The 16,112-nt window shown below is 30.8% G+C and overlaps 1 protein-coding gene across 3 annotated transcripts in view; it reads right to left on the reverse strand.

The window, feature by feature from the left end:
* Window position 1: 1 nt before the first annotated feature.
* LOC129956456 (transformation/transcription domain-associated protein-like) overlaps window positions 2-16,112 on the reverse strand; it is a 123,916-nt gene continuing 107,805 nt past the window's right edge. For all 3 annotated transcript variants that reach the window (XM_056068343.1, XM_056068342.1, XM_056068341.1), the window contains 7 exons: window positions 15,000-15,104; window positions 14,170-14,394; window positions 12,707-12,922; window positions 11,420-11,561; window positions 11,130-11,326; window positions 1,476-1,596; window positions 2-231 (listed from right to left, as the gene is read on the reverse strand). In XM_056068343.1, the coding sequence (XP_055924318.1) occupies window positions 116-231; window positions 1,476-1,596; window positions 11,130-11,326; window positions 11,420-11,561; window positions 12,707-12,922; window positions 14,170-14,394; window positions 15,000-15,104 (1,122 nt within the window). In that variant the 3' untranslated portion in view covers window positions 2-115. The remainder of the gene's footprint in view (window positions 232-1,475; window positions 1,597-11,129; window positions 11,327-11,419; window positions 11,562-12,706; window positions 12,923-14,169; window positions 14,395-14,999; window positions 15,105-16,112) is intronic.

Here is a 16,112-nt window from a genome sequence, read left to right on the forward strand (position 1 = left end):
ATTAAGAGAATATTCCTTTATTACAAATTCAAATACTTAAAACATTACATAAAAATGTATAGCACAAATGATGTAAACCCATATGATTTTATACAAAGATGAAATTTCCGGAGATTTACAACCAGGGATGCCATGCAGGGTCCATGCGACATAAATTATCATGACTATTAGCAGCTGCAACCAGTGTGCTCACATTGCACTGAGTCTGTGGGTTGTCGAATGCTGCAAGATCTACAGAAACGCAACACATATATCAGGAAACAACAAAACATTAAATAACAGCTTAGACTTCCAAGAAATCATTGAAGCAAAAAAATATGAAGCAATCATTTATGACAAAATATTTTTTTAAACATTAAATGCTATTATACTTAGCTGATAGGCCATTAAATTAAATTTAAAACTGGACAGAACAAAGGAAATTAGTAAACTTTAATGGTAAATTTTATAAAATTAAAAATAAGTAAATTTTACAAATTTTTATATGAAATATTTATTATCTTACCACTAGGATTCTTAAGTGATAAGTAAGTAAACTATTACTTAATAAATTAGGAAATAGAGATAAATATCAAACGAAAAACAGACAGAAATAAAAATTAGAAATAAATTCATGTTTGTTACTTACATGCTTGAGAGAATTTTATTTTTTAAAAAATAGTTATAAGTATCTGATGAAAAATTTTCATTCCTTGGTTTGCATGGTGTTTGAAATGAGGCCAACAGAATATATATAAAATTTAACCAATGTTTTTGATATAGTCTCCAAAATTATAATGTACTTTTTTTTGTAGAAATTTAGAACAAAGAAGAAAAAAAATATGCCCATAATGAGTTTTTTAAAAGGTAATTTCGTTAATTTAATAGAACATTTTATGTTACCTTAAGATATATCCAATGTTTTGTTAATGATAAATACTGCTCCCAAGTTTTAGTAAAATAACAAGAGGGAAGAAATACAAAATTAAATTATTCAAATTCAGTAGGTTGCAATGTTCATATAAATTCAATTGAAGCTGCAAAAAGATGTTTGGGGACTAATCTTGCAATTTTGAATTGTGGTCATTCAAGTTGGGACTCCTCCTTTAAACTCCCAAAGATGAATTCACATTTCCCTTACATTTTAGATTCAAACATAATATTTTTTGATCTATTATTTCTCTATTCCTAAATTAATATTCATTTTCTTTTCATATTTAAATTCACATTTCCCTTATATTTTAGATTCAAACATAATTATATAACAATAATTATTTTGAACATTTTTATAATTGTCTTTGGCGATTAATCATTGCCACGCAGTTAATAGACAATTTCGCAAGATCATATGTAAAATTATATTGCACGGAAAACACAGAATGATTTACTGTGAATATGCAATATCCTTTCTTGGAGATTTAACATTAAAGACAGAAAAAAAAGTAAGTACTGCTTAGACTAATGAGGAGTTTTAAAATTTATTAGATCAGACTTACTCTGTAGTCTCTGCACTATTTGGCCTGTTGCTTTGTTAACCATCTGTATGACAATAGCCCCTTCCACAGTATCTGGTCGTCCATCTGATCGAGCATCGGAAGGCTGAGAATCTTCTTGTCTCTGAAAATTTCAGAAATTGTTGATCAGAGAATAATATTCTAGCACTTTTCAGCTTTATGGCATAATGATATTTTAGATACAATATTTAAAATGGAAGAATATTCAACAAATATATGTAGCAATGAAAAGCAAATGAAGAAATTTTAGAAGGTGCATTAAAACAAGTTCAGGCATGGCCCAAAATAAAATTTAAAAAAATAAAGCATTTGGGAAACTGACTGTTCTTTTGAAGTGAAAAGAATGCCATGAAATGATCAATGGAAGACCCTATATGTCCAATAAATCATATAGCAACTGATTATGAAAATTGAACAAGTCCAATTTCCACAAACTGGCAAGGTTACATTTGCTTTATTTCACACGAGAAAAAGAGTAACCCTATTCATTTTCGTTCAAAAATGAGATCATTTCGTATTAGCAATAGACAGTTTAATAGGTAAGAAGAAAGTATAAATCAATTTTATTTTAATATCAATTGGAACACAAAGTGAATTATACTTTATGTTAACTCAAAAAAAAAATAATAATACTCTTATTTTATTTATTATTATTGATTAACAAAATGTGATTAATGCAAAACATGTTTCTTAAATTTTCATAATTGAAAAATTTAATAATTTTTATAAATTGCAAGTCCATTTACAGCTTGTAAATATATATTATTTCTGATAAATATGTCTAAAAGAAATTTGTATGGTCAAATTATATATTGATAAATTTGTAGAAACACTGCCAGATAATATAATTAATTTATATTTTTAAATTTATTAAATATACTTATCTTTTATTTTTTATAAAAACTTGCTCCATTTTCAAAATAAATGGTGCAGATATTTGCAGAGTAGGGCATTTCATGATGTTGTAGTTTTATAGCTTTTAATTTCAGGCCATTCATTTATTATTGAAAATTGTTTTTAATGTTTGTTATTACCACCACAGGTTTGTCCAGTTCTTTTAAATGCTTCTTACAAATATTTATATATATATATATATATACAGTGGGTAAAAAAAGTATTGGCAATTGCCTTAATTTATTCATATTGACAAATAAATAAAATGTTATGCAATTTTAGCTGTCTTAATTAAATACAAGACATCTTAGATATATAAAAATAGTAAAACTTTTATTTTAATTTGCATTTTCTACGATTTTTTCTTTCAAAATCGAAAATTTGCATGTCAAAAAAATATTGGCAAAGTTTTAACTGCTATGCAAATTTTGTTACATTGAAGTCACGTGTTTCGACTTATAAGAAACTATACCGTTATAAAGTCTGCAAAACTACTCCAAAAGTGTGTATGCATTATTTTGTGATTACTGCAGTAAAATGACTTCGAAATCGAAGGAGTTGGACGTTAGTGTTAAAAACATGATTATTAGGCTCAGAAATGAAGGCTTATCGTGCTATAGGAGTGCAGTTGAATATAAGTTTATTTACTGTCAGAAGTGTTGTAAAAAAGTTTAAGAAAACAGGATCAACGGAAAATAAGACTAGAAGTGGACGACCTCGAATATTTTCTACAAGAGAAAAACGTGCCATTATTAACAATGTTAAGAAAAACCCTAAAATAAGTGCACCCCAGATAGCTAGAGATGTTGCTTTTACTTCGCAAAAGACTTTCAGCGTACAGACTGTACGGAATGTTTTACAAGAGAGACATTATTATGGAAGGGCATCTAGAAAGAAACCATTCATCTCGCAAATAAATAGGAGAAAGAGGTTAGATTTCGCAAAATACCACTTTGATTTATCCAAAGAGTTTTGGAACACAGTTATTTTTTCCGACGAATCAAAGTTTAACATTTTCGGCAGTGATGGACGACGATATGTGTGGAGGAGGCCAAATACTGAATTGGAAGAGCAACATTTAACTGCTACTGTAAAACATGGTGGAGGCACCGTCTTAGTTTGGGGCTGTATGGCAGCTAATGGAGTTGGCAATCTGTATTTTACTGATGGTATTATGACAGCAGGTACATACATTGACATTTTGCGCCATAACTTAAAAATCAGTGCCCAAAATCTTGGCTTAGGAACATCATTCGTTTTTCAACAAGACAATGACCCCAAGTATACAGTGAATCTCACCCGTGAATGGCTACTCTACAATGCTCCTCGCCAGTTAAAAACCCCACCTCAATCGCCTGACATCAATCCAACTGAAAATTTATGGCACCTGCTGGCTCTAGAAATCAGAAAATTTCAAGTAAAGACGACCTCAAACGTTTACTCTTGCAAGAGTGGCACAAAATAAGACTCTTCAACAATACAACAAAGACCTTCGTTTCCTCTATGAGAAATAGATTACAAGCTGTTATAGATGCAGAAGGTATGCACACAAAGTACTAAACATATACCGATTTTGTTTTCGCTCATAATTTTGTCAGTTTCATAATTTTGTTAATACTTTTTTTATCATGTAAATTTTGGATTTTCTCGTAGATTTTGACTAAAAAATATTGAAATGAAAATTTCGTTATATTTGTTTGTCTTTTCTCCTTCTGTAATCGCTATATTAAATTAAAATTTGTAAACATACTTTGTTAGCAAATATGATCATTTATAGGCAATTGCCAATACTTTTTTTATCCACTGTATATACTATTACAATCAATGTGGTAAATTATTAATAACTGATCTAAAAGTTTAATTAAATTAGTGATAATAATTAACAGATATCATTAATACTAATTGGTTAATCACATTGAAAGTAACATGCATGCAGACGATAAAATAGGGTGTTACAGATTGTACATAGATGGCGCTCCCGCCTGTTGTTTATTTCCTGTTTGTAAATATCCACCCCCGAGAACGGGGACTTGCGTGGCAGGCACGGACCTCAGCGGTAATGGAATTTACCCTGAGCTTTAAACTCTGTTGTTATTGTTAATAAAAAAATATCTAAAGGCACCGAGAGTTGGAATTTCTTCATTAAGCACCACCACTGACCACAGTTGCAATATGGTGCATCGGCCGGGAAATTAATCAAGATTGGATACGGGTAAGACCTTTGATATTTTATTTAAGCATGGATAAATTAACAAAGATAATAGAAAAGAGAAGCAGTGTTCGCAGCAGCGTCACTAAGCTACTAAAAAGAGCGCATGTAGCTCTGGAGGAAGAAAAAGAAAAAAGCGACTTAAATACTTTGGAAAAAATCCTTGAACTTTTAGGAACTAAAGAGGAAATTTTAAAACAATATAATCAAGAAGTAGAAGACCTTATTACCGATCCAGAAAAATTCAAATCGGAATTAAAAGGATCTGAAGAATATGAGGATAAAATATTAACAGTCAAAATTAAATTGAGGGGTCATCTAAAGCAAGTCACCGTAAATACTTCTGCCCAGGAATCTAATTCGAGCCTAAACAAATCAATAAATGCGGTTTCGGCTCTGAAACTACCTAAATTAGAAATTCCACGTTTTTCTGGAGATACAAATTTCATGGAATTCCTTAATTGCTATAATAGTGCAATCGGATATAATGACTCCTTAACTAAAATAGAAAAATTTCAATACTTAAAATCGTTGCTTTCTCCCCCCGCGTACAACGTAGTTGCTGGATTTGAGTTAAATGAAAAGAATTATGATTCTTGTATTGAGCTTTTAAATCAACGCTATGGGCGTAAGGATTTCATCATAAATTCCTATATGTCTAGACTACTAAATTTAGAGCCCGTTAGAAATTCCTCCCATGTTAAAGGCTTGCGTAGATTGTATGACGACATTGAAATAAATATAAGAAATTTAAAATCTCTAGATGTTACGGAGGGATCTTATGGTCATTTGTTGAATCCTTTATTATTAAAATTATTGCCCCAAGATTTGGTTTTAGATTTTCATCGGAAGCGCAGTAAGGATAATAACTGTGAGGTTTCGGAAATTATGGATTTCTTAAGAAATGAAGTTGAATCGAGGGAAATTTGTGAGTCTATTGTCAGTAACCCAAAAAGTTCTGAAACTCAACGTACCTTTTCTCCAAATTATAACAGACATCAAAAAAAATTATTTTAGGCCAAAAAATGTTTCGTCCGCCGCGGCATTGCATACCCAGGTAAAAGATGTTTGTATATTTTGCGACTGCGTAAACGGTCATGATTCAATAAGTTGTAAACTTTTGAATATTGAAGAAAAAATAAATAAACTTAAGATTGAGGGTAGATGTTGGAATTGTTTTAAAAAAAATCATATGAGCAGATTCTGTAAATGAGGTATCGTGTGTAAAAAAAAGGTATCGTGTTCTTCTAAATTTCACCATGAATCAGTATGTAGAAAAAATGATAACCCTCTTAGCAGTGTGAGAAACGTAGCTGGAAGGCAAACTGAAATCTCAAGTAATTCTCATAATTCGCCTTCGATGTTAAATAAAAATGTTGAAAATATTTCTGTATCGCATAGTAATGTTAATGCGAAAAATAAGGCCTTTTTACAAACTTGTTCGGTCTTTGCTAGTTCGGATAAAAGGTCGGTATTAACAAGTGCCATTTTGGATAGCGCTTCTCACAAGAGTTTTATCTCGGCTAAATTAGCTAAAGCGTTAAATCTCAAACCAATAAGATACGAAGAGCTTGCTATATATTCTTTTGGCCAAATTACGGCTCATAAAAAACGATATCCAGTTGTATGCTTGAAGCTTGAGAATAGGCATGATCGATCAAAATTTTATATGCTCGAAGCTCTGGTAATAGAAATAATTTCTAACTTGTCTTTAAATATTCCAGACGACTCTATTTTGAGCGAGTTGAAGACAAAAAACATACAACTTGCCGACTCATTTGACAAGGTTGTTCCGGTGGAAATTCGAGTGGGCAGTGACTCCTTTTGGGAAGTTGTTTATGACCAACGGGAAAGGGTCTGTCAGAACACCTGGGTCATAAATTCAGTCTTCGGGTGGCTAATAGGGGGTGTCGGTAAGAGGGACGATTCAACTGAAAGTTGCGAAAATGTTTGTTTGATAATGGATTCTTCTTCTATTTTGTTTGAGCTCAATAAATTTTGGGAGATAGAGGAATTTCCTAACGAAATACGAGGTCTTTCTGAGAGGGATGATCAATTAATTAAAACCTTCGAAAATAATTTGAAATTTAATGGAAAACGGTATGTTTGCAAATTAATGTGGAAAGATAATATGGGACCTCCAGTTGAATTGGATTCTAATTTTGAAGTTGCGGAAAGGCGCTTTAATTCAATGGAAAGGAAATTAAATAAAAATCCCGAAATTGCGGACCAGTACAAAAAAATTGTTAAGGATCAATTAGAATGCGATATTGTCGGAAAATGTGTTTATAAAGACACTCGGACGGGATATTATATGCCTCACAGAGCGGTTATCCGTGACGATAAAGCTACGACTCAAGTAAGAATAGTCTATGATTGTAGTAGTAAGGGAGGGGAAAATAAAAAATCTTTGAATGATTCACTTGAGACAGGAGTTAATCTTAATGCCAATTTATTGGATGTTATTCTTAAATTTCGGGAAAATCAAATTGCGTTTTGCGGAGATTTAGAAAAGGCATTTCTTATGATAGAGATTGCAGAGGAAGATAGAAAATATCTAAAATTTTTATGGTTTCCGGACGATAAAAATTGTAGGGCGGCTCAAAGCAAGTATTTAATTTTAATCGTCTTCCCTTTGGCTTAACTACATCTCCCTTTGCTTTGGCTTGCGTTTTAAAATTTCATATAAGGAAATTTAGAGATAAATATCCTAAATGTTGTGAAATGTTAAATTCTCTATATGTCGATGACTTATTGGAGCAGATACCGCGCAGGATGCTTATCAGTTAACTTCTTCTGCTATAGATATATTACGCTCCGCCGGGTTTAATTTAAGGAAATTAAGAACTAATTGTGTCGAGTTAAATAAACTTTGGTTTGAGAATGGGTATAAAGAAAATACTGATCATGGGCAAGGATCGGGTTTCTTAGGATTGAATTGGGATCCAATTGAGGACGAGATTAAGTTGAATTTAAAAGATGTTTGGAATTCCTTGGAATTTGGAATCACCAACGGAACTTCTAAAAGACATGTGCTGAGAGTAATCTCTCACATTTTCGATCCTTGTGGGCTAATCAGCCCTTTTGTAATCACAGTTAAAATTCTCATTCAAGAATTATGGAAAAGGAGCCTCGAATGGGATGAACAGCTACCACAGGATTTGGAAGAAAAATGGAACACTTGGTGCTCTGAACTCTCTGCTATAGATAACTTGCGGATTGAACGAAAACTGTTTACGAAATTAAGAACGAATGACATTTCACTCCACATCTTCTGTGACGCTAGTCCTAAAGCCTATGGGGCTGTGGCATATTTCCGATACATCACCGAAGAAGGAAGTGCTAAGGTGAGCTTTATTATGTCTAAAAGTAAGGTTGCTCCTTTGAAAACCTTAACCCTTGTGAGATTGGAACTGATGGCAGCACTCATCGGTGCTCGCTTAGCGAAATACTTGCAGGACACCTTTCCATCTTTAATTAAAAGAGTTTATTTATGGAGTGACTCGAAAATTGTTATCCATTGGGTGAAGGGATCGGCAAAAATATGGAAACCCTTTGTGTGTAACAGAGTAACTCAGGTGCAGTTACTTACTTCTCCGCTCTGTTGGAACCATTGTAGTGGATCGGAAAACCCTGCTGATTTAACTACGAGAGGGGAATCGGCGAAAGCATTTCTCTCAAGTTCTCTTTGGTGGACGGGACCCGAGTGGCTGTCTCGGCCGGTACATTCGTGGCCTGTGCAGTGTTCGTCAATTCTCTCTGATTCCATTTGTGATAAAGAAATATTTTCCTCAGAGCGACGGAGAACTGAAACCGTCAACACAATGGTTGTTACTACCAATGTTGATGACTGTATTTCAAGCTGTATTAACATTGATAAATACAGCAATCTTCGAAAACTTTTGCATGTTACAGCTTTTGTGAAAAGGTTTATGAACAATTCTAAACCTCGTTCTTTAAAATTTAGTGGACCTCTTAGTGCTTTCGAACTTCAGGAAGCCTTACATTCTTGGATCAAGGCTACTCAAATAAAATATTTCGGAGCTGAAATTCACCAGCTTCTTTCTAAGAGTGTCATCTCCAAGGACTCGTGCGTATATAATCTGAGTCCTGAACTCGATGAAAATAATCTGCTGCAATTGAAGGGTCGTCTGCAGTTTTTTAGCGGTGACATGAGGGCGAAGCATCCTTGGCTTCTCCCATCCAACGATAAATTTGTAAAATTACTGATATTGGATGCTCATTTCAAAATGGGCCATTTAGGTATTGAAGGTACCTTAACTCGCTTGCGCGAACAATTCTGGATCATCAAAGGTAGACAATTTGTAAAAAAGGTATTGAATGACTGTCTCATATGTAGACGTTTTAAGGTAAAGACTGGAGAACAGGTGGTAGCTCCACTACCTCCTGACAGAATTCTAGAACATTCACCATTTGATGTATCTGGCGTAGACTTTGCAGGACCTTTTTTTGTGAATGACTCTAAGTGTTATCTGATAATATTTACTTGTGCTGTAGTAAGAGCTGTTCATTTAGAATTAGTTAATAATATGAGTACTGATTCATTTTTATTAGCTTTTAGGATATTTATTTCTCGTAGAGGTTTGTGTTCTGTAATTTATTCTGATAATGCTAAAACATTTAAAAAGGCAAATTCTGAATTAAGTAAATGGTGGAAATATATTAATAATCCTGAAGTTAAAAATGTATTTGCCTCTAAAGGTATTGTTTGGAAATTTATTGTTGAGAGGAGTCCATGGTGGGGAGGTTTTTGGGAAAGGCAGATACGTACAATTAAAACTTGTTTAAAGAAGATTATTGGCAAATCGAGTCTTTCTTTTAAGGAATTAGAAACCATTTTTTTAGAAATTGAAGCTATTGTTAATTCTAGGCCTATCACGTATCTGTACAATGAACCTTCCGAACCTTCACCACTCACTCCTTCTCATTTTCTAATTGGGAAAAGATTAGCATCTTTACCAGTAATACAATCTAAAATTGAGGAATTAAATGTAAATAGAGATTCTTTAACAAAAAGGATTAAATATCAACAAACAATTTTGAATCATTTCTGGAATAGGTGGAGAAAGGAATATTTGCTTAATTTGAGATCAGCTTATATCTCTCCACAGCCAGGTAAGATTTGTTCATTTAAGATAAATGATGTCGTTTTAATTAATGATGAGCGTTATCCAAGGAATATGTGGATGATAGGAAGAATTTTGGAGTTGTGTCCAGGACGAGACGGACAAGTTCGTTCTCTTCTCATCAAAACTCCCAAAGGAAACATAAAACGCTCAGTTCAACTTGTTTGCAATTTAGAGATAAATCCTTAAATATATATGTTTAGTTAAATAATTGTATTGTTTGTATATGGTATTGAAATTTAATTCATAAATTTTCATTAATCGGAAGAATATTTTATATTATTGTAATGTTATGATTTATGCATTTCTATTTTTCATCTTGTTTATGATTATATTTGTAATATGGAAAATGAACTTATGTAAGTTCAGGTGGGGAGTGTTACAGATTGTACATAGATGGCGCTCCCGCCTGTTGTTTATTTCCTGTTTGTAAATATCCACCCCCGAGAACGGGGACTTGCGTGGCAGGCACGGACCTCAGCGGTAATGGAATTTACCCTGAGCTTTAAACTCTGTTGTTATTGTTAATAAAAAAATATCTAAAGGCACCGAGAGTTGGAATTTCTTCATTAAGCACCACCACTGACCACAGTTGCAACAAGGCACCGAGAGTTGGAATTTCTTCATTAAGCACCACCACTGACCACAGTTGCAACATAGGGCTAGTTGTTGTAAAAACACTGCAAAACTGGAGTACCTTCTATTTTTTTTAATACATAGATTTATTTATTTAATTAAATGATATTCTATTAAAATTTATCAAACTGTTACTAGGCTAACATCTTATTTAAGTCAAACTTAAAGCCATCCTATGCTTATAATATTAGCTTCATCAAAGACAAGTTTTGAAAACTAATTTTGGATAAATTTATAAAAAATGTATTGACAAAAACATTTAAAACTTTTAATCTAAAAAATGCCATTTTTTTTAATTTCAAAAATTAAGCATATTTTTCAGAAAATGTTTCCAGAGAAATAAGCATTAAAATAAACAAATCTATCTTCATATTTTATATTTCAGAACCATATCGAGCAATTAATTCTTAATATATATATATATATATATATAAATCAAATATTAAAGTCATAGAAGCATTAAGTTAGCAACTATTGTCTAATCAAAACTAAAAAAAAATTCTATAATTTTGTCTATGCCCCCTTTTTTTTCTCTTTCTCCCCCCCCCTTTAATTTTGAATTGAAGCAGAAAAGCATCGGACCTGAATGTTACAAGTGGTAGGGGCTATATAATTTTTAAATATATAATTTCATAAAATTAATTAATGCATTATTCTTTACATAGCTGAATTCATGAACATGAGCTTACAATTATATAAAAACAATTAATAATTTAAAACAAACAATCTAGGAATATCACATTTCTTTACCTTTTTGTACCATGCATACATTTCATCCCTCAGTATAGCTTTAAGCAGGGAAACCACTTTGAAATTGGGCATGTTTAAGCATCGAGCCGTGGCAATCATAGATGCTGTCATAGGGCCACACACTCCAATAGTGGTGATAAACTCGGCAATATTTGGAGTGAGACGGAATGGAACAGGCCGACTAGCTTCAAATTCACCTAAAATATAGTTTTAAGGCTTAGAATTGTACATAAGTGAATTAAATATGAATTTTTTTTTGCATGTATTTTCAATTGTTTAAGAATGCTCACCCTTCGAATCTTCAATGTTAAATCTAAAATAAGAAATATTCATGAGGCCGCTATCTTGATGAATATACATCATGTCCGGATTTAGGCGGGTGAGATGGAGCACATATTCGATGAAGCCGTACAGAGCGAGCTGGAGAGTAAACTGTCAAAGGAAACAAATGTTAGGAGAATGCAAGTGGTAATGCGCAGAAAAGGTAAGTCACAAGATTTAATTTTTTAGAAAAATATAAGAATTTGGAATGTTTATTGGTTTTTTATTCTTTAATCCTTTCACTACTAAACCCGGAATGCAAATTTTATACTGGTGGGCCAGTCTCTGTTTCAAGCAAAAGATGCAGGTTGTAAAACAAGAATATCCTTGCTGATAACTAGCACTATAATTTTTAACGATGAGAGGGTTAAATTGAAATGACATCAATTGGAAAAATTCAGTTAATTTCTTTTTTCTTAGGGTTTTTTTTTTTTTTTTTTCACTTGATCAATTTGTTCTTATCATTTCAGCATTTTATGTATAAATGAATTCACGTTTTTACGCATCATAAAGATAATGAAAAATATAATTTTAATTCCTGACCAGAGCATTTAACATTTTAAAAAACACCTTGTGCCACAGCTTTGTAAGAAATGGGGGGGGGGGATTTAAATTCTATTCCTAAGAATGAAAATTTTAGTTTTTAATCATTCTTATGAATGCATATACATAAGGAATAAAAAAAAAAGTATTCTTAACTTTTTTTTTTGGCAACAGCAATTATTAGACATTCTGTGCAGTATACATATGGGAAAAAACAGATTTTTTTTTTTTTTTTTTAAATCAAGTAAAACTACAGATATAGGAAGATAAACAAAATTTTCATTATTCTTTCACTGCAGTTCATTTACTAAACATTCTTGACTCAATTTTTAAAATATTTTTAACTTTTCAAGAGTTGAAATCAGCATGTTCGATATTGCATGTTCAACTGCAAATATGTACACATGTACACAAAATTTTCTACAAAAGAATTTCTTCACCTTACAGTGTTTTCTTTACTAGCCAAGAAGATAATTTATTCAATTTAAAATTTCAAAGTTATTGGCTGAAATATAAAGGCTTCTTAAAGGATTATGCCTTATTCAACTTTCTGAAAAAACGTGCAATTTTTTAACCCAAATGTTTTAATCTTAGGAGCTCTAAATAACAATTTTTTTCCAGATTTATAAAGTGAAACATTCACGAGATATTTAATACTGTAATTCTGAATTTTAATTATGATTTTCCTTTTAATGCCAAAAAGGTCAACCAACTTGTTTTCGGAATGTCCAATAATCCGTGGCTGATGGATATGTCTGTTCAGCCCAATCCTTAAGTAAGGTCTTGGAAACCATGATACTCTGAACATCTTTCAAAATGTCTCGCAGCACTTGATGACTTGCTTGTGAGCCACGAGCTTGTACAGTAGCCAATCTCTCATAGAATCTTGCAAGAGGTGCATCATATTCAATACCGCGTTTCGCACATCGCTAGAAAGTTTAAAATAAAAATTAAAAAGTTCACAAATTAAAATACTTTTTAAAAATCTCAAAATGTTTAATTGATTCTGAAATAGGAAAATTAAATAGTTTGCAAATACCAGACATGCTTTCCATATCAGTTTTAGAATTTTTTTCTGTAAAATTTCTATAGTTCTTTAAATTATTATTTTGACAAGGGCACAATTAAGATTAAGAAAAACAAATGCATTCTTGTACATTGCAATTTAATAGTTTCAGTAACAACATATAATTTAATAATTAGAATTCCTTGCAGCCATTTAATAATAAAGAATCAAAAGTTTCTTTTCAGTTTAGCTCTTTTTAAAATGCAATAGATAGTTAAAAAACATCAGCTTTTTATACAGCAGCTTAAATCCAGAATTTTTTTTATAATTCCAACAAAATTCAAATAGAGATTTTCAAAATTATATTTACTTAGGCTGGGAAAAATCTCATTTATTGCTATTATATATATCTATCTCAATAGGTCTTTATTATTCATAGAATCATTCAATTCTTTAAAGATTTGATAATCAATTAAAAACTTTAATGGAATACTGAAACCAGATTTCAATTAAAGCACACCATAGGTGAAAATATTTCTCTGGGGAGGAATTGAAAGGCTTAAAAATAATGTAATGCAAAAAATTGCTCAGAAGGATATCAATTTTTTTCCTGATTGATATATCAATGCATCAAATAACAATACATGTGAAAACCGAGATAATTAGTAGGCTAAATATAATATTATATATTATTTTTCAGAATTCAATAATTCTTTCAGAACTTTCAATAATTAATTTTAATTTTCATTCTAGAAAGATAACATTTGATCATACATTTATGGGGAAAAATTCTCAATATTTCATAAGAGTGAATCAGGAAAAATTTAAAGACAAAACTAAAAGATCTTACAGACAGTTTTATTAGAGAATTAAAAAAGTAGATATTTTTTTTCCCTCAAGAATATGAATGTCAAAACAAAAGATGAGATGTGAAAAGATTACTATAAAGAAATTAAGGCACAAAAAAATATCAAATTATAGAAAAACTCTTAACATTCATTTTAAATGTGATTAAAAAAATTCCAGTTTGTTTAGAATGCATCTATAAGCACCTTACATTAGTTAACAATTTCACTTTAACAATCATACTTTTGTTTTTAAAAAACTACTTTAAGATTTTTTAATACATTAATAATGCCAGCATTTAAATATTTATTAAATTCATCATACCTGTTTGTATATATCAAGAAGGGAAATAGAAGATTCATTGTCTTCTACTAGACGCATCTGAGGGCTTACGGGAACAAGACGAGGTACAGTGAAGTTGAGGAAACGTTTTGATGTCTCTTTCTGTTTTCCCAAGTGGTGGTTCAGCATTCGCAGAAGTTGCAGAACACGTTCTTCCCTTCTTGCATCACTTAAGCATGCATCACTAACGACCAAGTAGGGGTATATCTAAAATTTCAAAATCCAATTACCAGTTAATAATAGAATTTAGCATTAAAATTCTCCTAGAGTATGTAAAAAATAAATAAATAAAGTGATGAAAAATATATCAGACATGATATAAGCTAGAAACAAAAAGAAATGAACTTCATAAAATGGTGAATTATGCTAAACATAAAACACTGAGAAGTATGACTCAATAAAATGAATAAACTTATGCAAAAAGTACACGAGATATTAAAAAATATTGAAAATTATTTTATGAAAAGAAAATTTATCAATTTCAAGAATGATAAAATTTGATTTCAAAAATGATTAAGTCCGTACAAATGTGTCACATCTGGTATATGCATGAAAGTACAGAGTAAGTTTTACTGTAAATTCATTAAAAATAAAACATCAGTTCAAACTTTTAGTTAATTTTTTTAAAATTCCAATTAAAAATACAACAAAATATATACATCATATTCCTAAGTAATAATGTCTACCATTTTACTGGTAATATGAATCAAATGAAGTATTAATTGTCATGCTCATAATTTCTCATTAAAATTCATTCGGATAGCTATTATTTTATAAATAAACATATGTGTCAAGTAGAGCATTCATTTTACCTTTCCATTGTGACCTTTTATGTACAGTCTTCGAGCTGCTGTATTATGCTTCTGAACAATATCCACTTTCGGCATGAATCGTGCAATTCGAACAAAATAGTGGTTCTATGGATTAAGAATTAAATAAACACATCAAAAATTTAATCAATATAGAATTTTATTACAATTTATTCATTTTATAAGCTGAGGAGAAACATTTATTCTCTAGTAATAATAATAATACTGGCTGTTAAATAAATGCTTGCAAAACAAGTATGCATTCAGTTCAGACAGACTTTATAGGTAAATTGCAAATACTAGTTTCATAATTATATCTGAATGATAACCAAACTTTGCACTAAACGTACATTATTGTGGGAATGTCTATACATGCCTTTTTAAAAAATTTCTAGATGTTTTTGAAACAAGAAATATATTTATAAAATATTAAAATTTGGCATTTAAACTATTTTGTAATAAAACATTTAAAATTAAATAGGGTCATTTTCAGCCAATTAATTATTCACAGACATGAAAAAATTTCATTCTTTTAAACATAAGTAATATTTTAAATTGCAGCTAACTACATTTATATGTAAACAATATTCAAAAATATTTAATTGGACCAAAAAAAGATAATTTAGTGTAAATAAATGTGCAAAATGGGTCCCAAAATTTATGCAGAATTCTACAAGATTTTAAAGAAGAGAAAATGATTCTAGTTTGGTGTTAAATTTTAAATAAAGATTTATCATTTAGTTTCCATAAAGAACAGAACATATAAAAGTAACAAGTTGAATTAAAATACATAGAACAGGAGTGCATTTTCATCTGAAAATGAAGTACCTAAAAAAGATGATTAATTTGTTATATAAGCAATGACACAATCGTTGAAAAAGCGTACGAAATTTTGCTACAATAACTTAAGTAGCGAAATCGTTATTTTGAATTTAAGAATGAGCATTAAAAAAATACACAATATATTTTATATATACACAATATATAGAACTTTTTAATTTTAAGCTTACTTCAATCTTGTTGCACAAAAAAATGATTTTTAAACAGAAAATGAAAAACAAAAACAAAATTGAAATTATACAATTTGATGATATTTGAGCTCCACTTTTGGAAACA

The sequence above is a fragment of the Argiope bruennichi genome, chromosome 11 (assembly GCF_947563725.1).
Source record: "Argiope bruennichi chromosome 11, qqArgBrue1.1, whole genome shotgun sequence".
Classification (NCBI taxonomy): Eukaryota; Metazoa; Arthropoda; class Arachnida; order Araneae; family Araneidae; genus Argiope; species Argiope bruennichi.